Genomic DNA, 12,963 nt, shown 5'->3' with positions numbered 1-12,963 from the left:
TGCGGAGGTCATCCGGGTGACCGCGCATTAGCCCATAAGATACTCCTGGCCGGATATTTCTGGTCGACCCTTCAGGAGGATGCCGCTCAGATGGTGGCAACTTGCCTGTCCTGCCATAAGTATCACAACCTGCCGTACCGACCGACCGAGGAAATGAAGGTGTCCACAGTATCATGCTCATTCGACCAATGGAGCATGGATATCATTGGACCATTCCCAATGGCGATCGGTCAGCAAAAGCTTCTACTCGTTGCGGTGAACTACTTCTCGAAGTGGGTAGAAGTCAAGCCGTTGGCAAGAATCACAGAGTGGATGGTCATCAAATTTATTTGACAAAACATTATTTGTCGGTTCGAAATTCCACGTTGACTCGTGTCCGACAACGGAAGACAATTCGTCGGCCGAGAACTTGGAGAAGGGTGTGAAGGCTATGGAATCCAACAAGCCTTCACCTCGATGGCTTACCCTCAGGGAAACGGACAGGCCAAAGTCACCAATCGGGAGATCCTCAGAGTCTTACGTGCTCAGCTTGACCAACTGGGAGGCAGCTGGGTCGACGAGCTCCCTAGTGTGTTGTGGTCTCTTCGCACGACTCTAAAGGAGGTGACTAGCGTAACCTCATTCCAGCTGGTGTACGGCAGTGAAGCAGTCGTCCCCATGGAGGTCGGAGTAGAGTCTTATCAGGTGCAGCTCTACGACGAAGGGAATCCCGAACGGAGGCATATGGAGCTCAACTTGGTGGATGAAACGGGCGCTAAAGCAGTCATTCGGCTAACGGTGTACCGGCAATGAATGGAGCAGAACTACAACTAGGGAGTGATCTCGAGGTCCTTCCAGGTCGGCGATCTTGTTTGGAAAAAGGTAAAGTCGGTCGGTGACGTCGCTAAGCTCGAGGCACCATGGGTGGGACCCTTCAAGGTGTGCAGAAGCTCTGTTCAGGCGCCTACTATCTGGAGGACGAAGAGGGAAGGCGGCTCGAGAGGCCATAGAGCGTGAACCATCTTCAACAGGGTTGGATGAGAGGTGTGCAAGTGAATATACTATGTACTGTGTTTCTTGTGTGTCTCGAGCGCAGGGCAAACTTTGAATAAAAAGGCAGAGGTCTCTTGAAGTGCATCCTTCTCAGCGGTCGAGCGTTGACCTTAAACCCAAGTTCATGACGACGGACGAACGATGACCTTAAACCCGAGTTCATGACGACAGTCGAGCGGCAACCTTAAACCCAGGATCACATCAAACCGTCGAGCGGCAAAGTTAAAACCTTGTCTCCATCAATCGTCTAGCGGCGACGTTAAACCCTTGTCTCCACCAACGATCGAGCGACGACCTTAAACTCGAGACTACATCAAACCGTCGAGCGATGACGTTAAACTCTTATCTTCACCAGCGATCGAGCGGCGACCTTAAACCCTCGTCTCCATCGACGATCAAACGGTGACCTTAAACGCGTGCTTACAATGGTTGAGGTCTACATCAAATCGTCGAGTGGCGACGTTAAACGCGGGTCTACATCAAATCGTCGAGCGGCAACATTAAACTTTTTTCTCCACCAACAGTCGAGCGACGACCTTAAACTCGAGCCTTTGCATATTCTTCATCAACGGTCGAGCGGCGACCTAAAATCCAAGTCTTCATTAATAGTCGAGCGACGACTATAAACCCTTAAGTCAGAGACACCCGTGTCGCTCGATCGGGTTCGAATTGCATTTAAGCCACGAGCTCAGCGTTAGAAACTCTCTTATCTCCCCCGTTCAGGGTCGAGTGGTCTTCACTGGTCTCAAGCCAGCTTAGCGGATTCCTTGTCTCCCCCGTTCGGGATCGAGCAGCCTTCGAGGCTCAATGAGCGAGCAAGCATTGATGAATAGCTGACTGTGAGTCTGGGCTACTCAAAAGCTCGAAGTCTTCAGAATATAACGATCGTTCGGTGCTATTCTTTAAAATACTCCCAGGCCGAGCGGGAGACCACGTAATCATGGACTCTGAATACCAGAGGGGTCGATCGGCTGATAGAATAATTATGAACGAGGCCATGAGCTTTTGAAAATAATCAAAAGGAGTCAAAAAATATGTGAGGTAAAACTTGTCCAAACGGACGAACATGCATTTAAACCTCAAAAATTTTGCATTTTACAAAAACGTTCAACCTCACTCAAGATAGTCCAGGGCATCGTCTGGTAGAGCGATCGTGAGATTGTCCCGGATTATGACGTTGCTAGTCAGGGCAACTGAGAAATGGCCTCCTTCTTGGAGCTGGTTGATCATCCCGTCGATCACCAGATAGAACAGCCGGAGTGCCCGGTCAGTGACTTTATTGTAGAATGTGTCCAAGCGGATGTAGGCTTGCTTCATGGCATCAAACCTACTTCCCTCAGTATCATGATAAATCCTCAAGGTCACTTGGGAGCCCTCCAGCTCATCCTTTGCGGCGGCTAGCGCAGCATCCTTGGAGGCAATTTGGTCGCGGAGGGTCATTTCTTCGTCTGAGCGGTTGCTCCGCTTGACCACCAAGAAGTCCTCGGCCTCCTTCAGCTTCTGGGCGAGAGCTCAAGCCTCCTTATTCTTTTCATCGAGGTCTGCGATGGCCCAATTTTTCCGCGCGGTCACCGACTCGATCTTATTGTCAAAAGTGGCGACCTGTTTATTAAGTCGCTCCAACATGGTGGCCTGACTGGCGCTTTTGGCCCATTCGGCCTCAAGTAGTTTGTTGCTCTTCTCTAGAGCGGCTTGAAGCCTGACCACCTCGGCGTCTGTCTTTTCCTGAGCGGCAGAGGATTGGCTACTCAACGCCTTTAGCTGCTTTACTTCCTCTTTCAAAAACGCGAGCCTGTGGTACATGGACAGACTCTCCACCTAGTACTGTGAACAAGCAAGAAGAAGGCAGCACCGATCGAAGGTAAGATAAGAAAGTACAAAGGGAACACTTACCCCCAGTGGGCATCTGGGTGTGGCTGTTCGCAAGTGCGCTCGGAGGCATCATCGTTGCGCGAGCTTGGGCGTCCTCCCAGATTTTGGCGAGCGGCCCCTGTATGATAATTTAGTGCTCGGGGCCTCCAGAACCAGCACTCGGCTCGTTGTATTCTTCAGTCGGAAGATGGAGGATCGCCGTGATATGTCGCTGCCCGCTCAGGGCCGATTGAGCTGAGGTCACTTGGCCAGACGGCCGGGAGGCGGATGCCGGATGGATGCTGGACTTCTTAACCTTCGAGGGCTTTGAAGGTGGCGGCATGAAGGCCATCGGGGGCGCGGCGATGGTTCCCTGTGGCATCTCAGCTACTGAGGGAGTCCGGTTGGATGATGTAGCAGTCATAGTCTCTGGAATAGGGCTCGAAGTCTTGACCCAGTAGGCAGTCCTCACCCCCGAGGAAGCGGACCGCGACGAAGGCTTCGCGTGGTGCCTTTTTCAGCTGATCAACGGCTCTCCTGAGGATGTCGAGTCAGACACTTCCTCCACTTGGACGGACTTTAGCTGCTCTGGAGATTGTTGCGAACCCTCAGCCTCCCCAACACTGGGAGTTTAGCTGGTCATCCATTCGCCCACCACAACGAGCGTCTCCTTGCTCACACCGAGTGGATCTTCATGGGAGTCGACCGGCTGCCGGCCTCGGCTCGCAAGTTCTTCAACGACCACCGCATTGATCACGGCGTCCTTGAGCTTCGCCTTGATGGCCATGCGCACTTGCATCATGACTTCGACTACAAGAGAGAAAGAGAAATCAGTTAGCATCAAAGGAAGAATTAAATGAGCTTCATACCTAGGCTGGTCGCCAGCCGGGTGCGGATCAGACTCAGGCTGAAGATGTACAGGACACATTCCAACAGCAGCCTATGGATGTCGTATTTCTGACCGGCCAGCATGGAGGCTGCATGCAAGTAGTCCGATCGGCTCTTGTAGTTTTTTAGAGGAGGTTAAGGCGTCATTTCGAGCTGCCAGCTGGTCGAGAAGTCTGGCCGCTCAGAAAGATGGATAAAGAAAAATACTCTTTCCAGTGCTTGTTGGAGGTCGACATCTTATCTAAGAATACTAAACCGACTCGAGACTGGAAGAGGAAGGTCCTCCGATCGGACAGTTTAGGGTAATAAAAATAATGAAACATCTAAGGGGTAAGAGGAATGTCGTGCAGACGAAATAGGATGATGACTCCGTACAGCAGCCGAAAGGAGTTAGACACAAGTTGAGGAAGGGAAATACAAAAATATTTACGAACTGCTGGAATAAAAGGATGAAGGGTAAACCACAGACCGGCGATAAATTGGTCTTGGAAGAAACAAAGGCAGTCAGTCGGTGTAGAATTGGGCCGATCGGACGAAGAAGGCAGAATGATCTGATGATCATAAGGAATTTCAAAAGCATCGCGCAGGCTCTCAGCGTCACCCCCATCAAACCTAGACTTCATGGATGTGTACCAGAGTCCAGGGACAGAGGCAGACGGCTGCGAAGAACCTGCCATCGCGAAAGCAAAAAATGAAAAGAAGGCGGAGGGGAAGAAATATGATCCAAGGAAGAAGAAGGTCGTTGGAATATCGCCGAAACAAAAAGAAATGTAGAAAAAGAGAGAAGGCAGATGCGATGGGGAGAAGGCTTACGGGAGAAAGGTCACCGGTAAAGTCGAGATCTCCAGAGCAGAAGCACGGAGTGTCACCGGAGAGCGAAGAAAACAGAAGCAGACGACCGCCGGGAGTGCTCGAAGAAGTGTAGTAGAGGAGAAGGTGCAACGGGCTTATAAACTTCGGGATCGGCCGACCAGAGCCGTCCGATCTAGGTCGTGGAAACCCAGGCCAAGATCTCACCATTGAATTCAAACCGTCAAACGTCACATCACGCCTATCACGTCAGGCGTGCGGCGGCAGCGGGCGTGACATGTGGCGCACCACCACGGGTCGACAATTAATGAAGGCATGGGAACATGCTCAGCCTTAATGAGGGGGGGATTTGCATGATTTTCAAGAAATCTGAATGACGTTAGCCTAGCTCGCGCTCGCCCAAGACAGCCCAAGGAGAATTTTTACAAGTGCAAGCCTTCGTCGTGTTGATTGAATCTAGGGAGCATACTTATACCCGAGCGACAAGCTTCAATAGGCCTATCGGTGAGGATTGGTCTTAGCTCGATCGGGGACCACACAATGACGAAGGTCGATCGGGAGGAAACCTACTCGAACAGTTGTCCAGTCAATCAGACTATAGCCTCCTTCGACTAGACTTAAGTGGGAGGCTTGTGATGCGGTGATGGTGAAGGGCCCCACCCTGCTGCCACGGTGGGGGTCAAAGGAGGTCAAAGTCAAGACGATCAACGGGTGGATGATATCCGTCAGTTAGGAGAATCATGCTCCTACCAGAGATTAGGCTTCGCCCACTATCTTCGACATGGGGAGCAATCAAACTGACGCTCAAGGGAGATGGCACGCAGAAGCCGAGCCGAGCGGCAACCCCGCTCGGCAAGACATCAGGGCATGACATCAATAGTTCAACTTCGACCGAGCGGCCATCCCGCTCGCCCTAGTAGTAGACTCGACATCAACCGAGCACGCGGACAGTGAACTTCCTGCCAAGCTGCTATCCCGCTCGGCCCGACAACAGACAATACTTGGATAGTAGACTTTCGGCCGAGCGGCTATTCCGCTCGGCCAAGCAACAAACACAGCAGACTATCTTTCGATATCCTTTTGGGAGCTAGTGCCGCTGACAGACGGCATGGTCAGATAGATGATCGTACGGCAGAAGCTTTCACTGTCACTTTAGAGATATGCTCGGCCTGTTAAGGTACTGTGTCAGAGACACTTTACTGACACGTCTTTTCAGGAAAAGTTTTGAGATGTATGCCTGCCTTGGGAAACATGCCCGCGCGCTTCCGGAACTCTATTAAAGTGGGGGTCCAAGCTTCAGCGGAGGTATGTGATATTTTACTGTTGTGCTACAGTTCTTGTTGCTCTGTTTCTTGCTTCTTCTTCTTGTTTCGTCGGATACTGACTTGAGCATCGGAGGGCCATCGCCGGGGACCCCTTCCCTGGCTCAGCACTGACGCTGCTTGTGTTGCAGGACTGGAGAGAAATTCACCGAAGGTCAGCTGGAGCGCCACGTCTCCAACATCCATCTCATCGACTTTCGGACAGGATCAAGTACATTGGGGAGTTATGCTTCGAATCCTTCGATATCTTCGAGGTACCCAGTTTCATAGTCTTCTTTATCCTTATACTTCTACTTGGAGTTGCGGGCCTATTCAAATGCAGATTGGGGTGGTGATTCTACAGATCGTAAGTCTACCACAGGATATTATGTTTTCTTAGGAGATTATCTTATCTATTGGAAGAGTAAAAAAGCAAGATGTTGTCTCTGATTCTTCTACCAAAGCAGAATATCATGCTATAGCCTCTACTACTGCTGAAATTGTTTGATTACATTCGCTACTTACTGATATGAATATTTTTCTCTTGAACCCTACCTCTATGCATTGTGACAACTTTAGTGTCATTCAAATTACTCGTAATTTTGTCTTTCATGAAAGTAACAAGCATATCGAGATTGATTATCATTTCATTCGTCATCAATATCAGAATGACACTATCACTTTGTCATTTGTCTCATCTTCCATGTAAATTGCAGACTTGCTCACCAAGGAACATTCCACTGCACGGTTTCAAATTCTGGTTAACAAACTCTCAATGCTTTTTAGTACATCATGAGTTTGAAGGGATGTTACTATATGATAAATTATTATTATCTAAGGGTAGATTAGTATTTTATTATTATTTTTATTATGTATTTATATTCCCTTTTTCTTTGTAAACTTAAGTTTTCGTAATACAATTTGCTAGTCTCCTTTTTACGGCTACCTCTTTATCTCCTTCGCTTTGTTGTCTTTTACACTCTATTTGCATTCTTTGCCCGGGGATCAAACAACCATAGAAAAATCTCCTACACTTCTCTATAGTTGCTAGAGTACGGTTGCTACAATATGATTATTAATTATTTTCATTTTAATCAAAATTACTATACATATAATATTATTATATCAAAATACTATATTTGATTGAAATTAAATTTAATCAAAATTACTTTAAGTCAGTTAATGTTGTAAAACTCTAAATTTTAAACTTTAGACTCTAAATCCTAAATCCTAAGATACAATGGCATATTAATTGTTACATTATTATAACAATTCCCTAAGTAACTACTACACAGTTGTAAAAACTATTAAGGAGTAGTTTCTATTAGCGTTGATTAGTGTTGCAATAGTTGGGACCAAACAACTAGTGTTTGGAGGGTCAGAATTTGAGAATTGGAAGGACGATTTGACATCTGAAGATGCCGGTTACCACGTTCACAAGATCTGATATCTGCTTATGGTGATCTCGGGTGGAAAAAACTTTTCTTCACGAATATGTTTTTGACATAATGGCATGTCACGAACTGGATTAAATCAAGAACAGCTGTTTGAGATCTACGTTTAGATACAATTTAATTCCAAGAACACTTAAAATAGTAAAAGTATGTACGTAATGATGGTTCATTTATTACTCAAACATTAGATCAACAATATAATTGTGCGTAGTACATGCATGCCTTTCATTCTAAAGAGAATATACACGTTCAAAAAGAAACTTCTGATATCTGCCTCATGAGGGCATACATAGTCTTGTAGACTTCTACTAGCAACACAAGCTTAATCATAATTGGAGCAAACGAAATCCTAATTAAACACAGCATCTAGCTAGGAGTCTAAAGCAGAAGAAAGCAAATGGATGGGAATGAATGAATAAAATATGAACGATGAGGAGTCGCAGATCGTTGAGTTGTCGAGCTACTACTACTCTTCTTGAGGAAGTGAGAAGCGGCAGAGAGGGCACGAACAACTCTGCTCCAGCCATTTCTTCAGACACGTCGCATGGAACAGATGACTGCAAGGCATCGCCAACACTGGAGTCGCTATCCCGAAATCCTCCAGACATATGGAACAAGAGTCTGGTTCCTCAGCGGCGACCGTCTTGAGGCCTTCCACTGCTGCTACAGATGCTGGCCTGGAACCTCTATCGAAGTGGGCGTTGTTGTGGCCCTCGCTCTGGGAAAACAGAGCAAACTCCTCCGGAGGCAGCCATATCTGGAGGCGACTGACACCCGAAGACACGAAGGGGACAAAAATGATGGAATATATCTCCATCAAAACAACACTCATCATGGGTAGCCGGCGGACGGCGGAGGTTGTGTAGTCGCGAAACGCCTCTGCAAGAAGATCTAGGTCGGCACGTCGTACGTAATTGGCCGCCACACGAACCAACATCACCTGTGTCTCCCTTTCCCATGCCTGCTGCTGCATGAGTAGATGGAAAGGTTGGTGGATGACGAAGCCAACGAGCTCGCCCGGGTGCTCCGGAGAAGGAAATGTCCGTCGACAGAAGCGGACGATCAATCGGGGTGCCGAAGCTATCGGTTCTGGAACCAAGCGATCTAGCCGAACATGTGCTCGTGCCATCACACGCAGTTCAACACCACCTGAGATTGCTATCCAAGGCGGAAGATCGACCGGAACAACGCCCTCAACGGGGGAGGCGGCCGTCAGAGGTGAAGGCCTCATCGATGGGGGTTGATTAACAAGTGGCGGATTAGAGACAGAGGCGTCTGCATTGATCCTCCTAGAGTTGGCTGAAGCTGCAGGATCCATGAAGGAGAAGAGAAGACAAAAGAAGAGAATCTGTAGTTTAGGAGAAGCTGTGAAGGAAAGAATTGATGGGTGTGGATTGAGATAGGGCGGTCTTGATTAATTTATATAGAATCATCATTTCATCAAATGAAATCAGTTAAATTAGATTAGTTCCTAATAATTCGGATTAGACAGCTGTTAGGAATTTTAATGCAATAGTATAATTTTAACTAATAATAATAATAATAATAATAATAAACGTTGATCAGTAAATGAGTCAAATTACATGCATGTCGATAAGTATTCTATATGTTCGGGACTAAAAAATAATAAATAAACATAAATGAATAGAAGAAGAAAAAAATCAGGGTAGGCCATTATTTTATTTGGCATAAGACTCCTAATATTCTAATATTATTTATATTAAAAATGATCTTAATTATTTTTTATAATTATATATTTTATTTTTTAAAATTAACATCCCTTTCCTCTCCCATGTTGATATTTTATTTTTCTAAATCCAATCGATTCTCTTCCCCTCCCTTGTCGTAATCTCATGCTTTTCTCCTCCCTAATCAATGATTTTTTTTTTTACCTTTCTAGTCAGTGATCTCACTCACTTCTTCTTCCTTGTAGGTGATTCTACAAGTTTAAAGGATGCTCTCCTCCTAATAAATAGAAAGTAGGAATTCTCAGCCCATTCAATACAAAATAACAATTTTTTTTAAAAAAAATGGAAACTAAATTCGTTCTCATGCTCCCAAGATCATCTTTTTCATTTTAACCTATGCAGTAATTATAAGCTATTTGATTTTTATTATAATTTATTATTTTTTATTGTTGATATTCTAACTAGTGTTGATTAAAAATCTAGATGCTTTTATAGATGTTTATTCTAATTAGTCTAAATAAAAGTTTTATTTGTTTGCTATTTTATTATATTTGTCTAGATAAATAGCATCGGACATGCATGATAGCAATATCCTACGAGCGGATGAGTAAAAGAAGTCGAGAAGAGAAAAATATCAAAATAAAGAGAAACCTCCCATTCTCTAGGGTTTTACCAAAATATGAAAATTTTATTAAAAATAGAGAATTAATTTTCAAACAACTAATTACCAAAACATGTTTTATTGACTTTAATAACCAAAGATAAGGAAAAAAAAATCCTAATATATAGATTACAATTTCTATTTTGCAAAGAAACAAAGAAATTCTAAAATAAAGAAAAAAAAAGTAAAATCTACTAGTAAAAATCTACTTAGTAGCTATTGTACTTCTAGTAATCCTTTTTAACAATTCCATAAAAAACCACCACGAGACGTGACTCCAACTTGGGGTTCATTACACCCATTGATTCCAATCACTTCTCCATCAGCAGGAGGTTTATCCGAGAGGATCCTTGCAATACCATTGACGAGGGAGAATCCAACGGCTAGGAAGGAAGAGTTGACGGCAAAGATTACCTTGTCAACTTTATCATAGTTGTACACTGACTTGCTAATCTCTTCGGTCTTGCCTTCTAGATCTTTCTCAGATGGTATACAATAAGTTGCTTGATATATTTTGATAAAAGATTTAGAATTATCTAATTAGATATAATATGGATTAGGAATAAATAAAGGATCATCATCCAATACTTGGTTCACTCCATAATAGGACTTCCCTGCATCTATAAATCTTAGTGTAGCAACAACATCGTGCTCGTCCACGATCATTTTCTTGAATTCATAGGCAATAGAGAGGCTAGACAAAGACAATGTAGCAGCTGCATTCTCCACTAGCCATTGCATGGTCGTCAATCTCTGCCTCTCTTCGTTCCATGCAGTACTCCTCTTACTGTTGGAGCCCAACTTGAACCCTCCCACATGAACACTCTCTAACTTGAAGCTCCTCTCCTACTCCACTACTTCACCCAGCTGATCCTCTGCCATGGCTTGCACCATGGCTCTCATGGGAGCCCCAACTGCTTGATTCCCGTGATTGATTCCTTTTCAATTATAGCATCTTTCATAACTTGCAGTCTGTCAGGATCATTGACTTTTTCAAGGTCAAATTCCTCACGAATGATAAAAATCTCAGGATCATCACAAAGTACCTCATCAACTTCTTCTTCCAAATCATATTCAAATCCATCAAAGTCATCTTGGGCATCGAAATAATCGTTCTCCATGGAACGAAGTTTGTATGTAACCAAAAGAAAAAAAATGATCTTTTATCTTTTTTCTTCTTCTTCTCCATATCCTTTATCTTGGTTTTACCTTATCTGTCTTGCGAGCGTCGCAAGTGCTCTCACCATGCTGATGCTCAATCCTTGAGATTGATTTCAATCAGCTTTACTTTCATCTGATCTGTCACTTGCTTATAGTAGAAGAACTGCTCCACTTTGTTGATCAATCAATAAAATTTTTTATCAGTGACATACCATAAAATTCAGGAAGATCAACTCGAAATTCGTGGTGTCCATGCTGATTTTTTCAACCACATGCCTCATAATCTTCATGATTTTATGTTATCGTCGTTATACGTTGGGTTAAATCTATGACATGTATCTGTAAATTCTTAATCCTCAACTATCTTTCACAGTGCTTTGCTTCCTCAATTATCTTGCATGATAACAAGAAGAGTGCATTGACGAGAAGACAAAAAGAGAAAACTTCGAAAATAAAGACAAACTACATTTCTCTAGGTTTTTTACCAAAATAAGAAAACTTTACTAAGAATGGAGGATTGATCCTTAAACAGCAAATTACATATTTATATAAACTACGTACTCTAATATATAAAGAAAGTAAAAATAAATCATAATATATAAATTTCAATTCCTATCAAACAAAAAAAATTCTAAAATAAAGAAAAAATTATATTAACAGACCTATAAGTTAAAATCCGGACTCAAAATATAAAAACTAAGAATTATTAAAAATATCTAAAATACCCCAAATATTAAAATGGTGAAAATTAACAAAAATTATAATAAAAAATTACAGATCCTCCTACTATCATACGTTAAAGCATCGTTAAATTGAAAGTACCAGTATAAACCAGACTATATTATTTCATTAATTTTAAGTATTTTTATTTTGATAAAATATTAGGGATATATATTTTTATTATTATTTGAGTATAAATATGTCTGTTAAAAAGTTACGATTCTATACCAGCAAAATATATGAAAAAAATAAAAGAATTGATTAATCTCGCAATTAGAAGATATAAATAATTTGATAAAAATGAGACTTATGAGATAAGAGTATAGTTGAAAAATCTTTTAAAATGTTTTTTTTTTCAATTATATTATTGTTAATGTTATTTTTTTTAAAGGTTTGAATAGTATAGGATATATGAAGATAATTTTAATTAAAAAAATTTCAAAGGATATATATTATTGATAATGTTAAATTGTGATAGCAGGCTTAGAATCCTTATATCAGGTGAGTGAGATCAAATGAAATCAGTTCATTCTGTTGGATTCTTTCCGGATAATTAGGATTAGACAAATGCTAAATATCCAATGGATTCAATATCTAATAACAAAAAAATTTGAAAAAAAAAAAAACGAGACGGTAACAAAAAAAAAGATTGACTATTTACATTTCTTAATTGTTTTTATTTTTTTATTCTTTAATCAGACTGTCTGATTAAGACATTAACTCATTCTAATTGGGTCAATCTAAATCATATCAAGACTGAATTGGTTCTTTGATTGAAAATGAAACTAAAATTATGGACTAAATTAAGCATATGTCTAATCCAGATATTAGAGTCATTGATCAATAAATTAAAATATAAAATAATCGAAACTCTATGCTAAATGATATTAGCAATCAAACTAGACAATTAAGTTAAATGAGATCGATAGATCCATTAAAAGTTTAAATGAGTTGATTAACTCCAATTTCAATTGTAACCATTTCTATTAAGAAGGCAGTTTAAAAAATAGGTTTTAAAATACTAGACAATGTCAAACATCAACACCATGTAATCTATTGCCACATTGGTTATAAATACACAAGTAAAAAAAAAGAGCAAAAGTAAAAGAGAATTTTTTTTTCTATTGAAATAGTAAAAAAATATTTTTTATTTATTATCAAAACAATACTTCTCATTCTATTTCTATTTTCAAAAACACATTTATTTTCAAAGTATTATAATACTTATGCAACCATAGATGTTAAACCGTTGTAGTAGTTCTAATAACGGTCACAATAAAAATTAATGTAGAAATAAAGCAGGGGCGAAAAGAAAGAAATTAATGTAGTTTGGCATGAGCATGAATAAAATCCAACTGATCATATTTTGCAAAGAATTTATTAATCGAGTCACATTT

The 12,963-nt window shown here is 41.9% G+C and overlaps 1 protein-coding gene across 1 annotated transcript; it reads left to right on the top strand.

Moving 5' to 3' along the window:
* The first annotated feature begins 456 nt into the window (after positions 1–456).
* On the top strand, positions 457–792 carry LOC122042646. The gene has a single exon (XM_042602882.1). The coding sequence runs from the start codon at positions 457–459 to the stop codon at positions 790–792; it is 336 nt and encodes a 111-aa protein (XP_042458816.1).
* The last annotated feature ends 12,171 nt before the right edge of the window (positions 793–12,963 follow it).

Source organism: Zingiber officinale, chromosome 1B (genome assembly GCF_018446385.1).
Source record: "Zingiber officinale cultivar Zhangliang chromosome 1B, Zo_v1.1, whole genome shotgun sequence".
Classification (NCBI taxonomy): Eukaryota; Viridiplantae; Streptophyta; class Magnoliopsida; order Zingiberales; family Zingiberaceae; genus Zingiber; species Zingiber officinale.
The sequence above is the reverse complement of the archived record's forward strand: the minus strand, read 5'-3'. Positions and strand labels throughout refer to the sequence as shown.

Excerpts from the sequence above, each read along its gene's own strand:
- LOC122042646 (XM_042602882.1), top strand. The coding sequence starts at position 457 with ATGGCTTACCCTCAGGGAAACGGACAGGCCAAAGTCACCAATCGGGAG.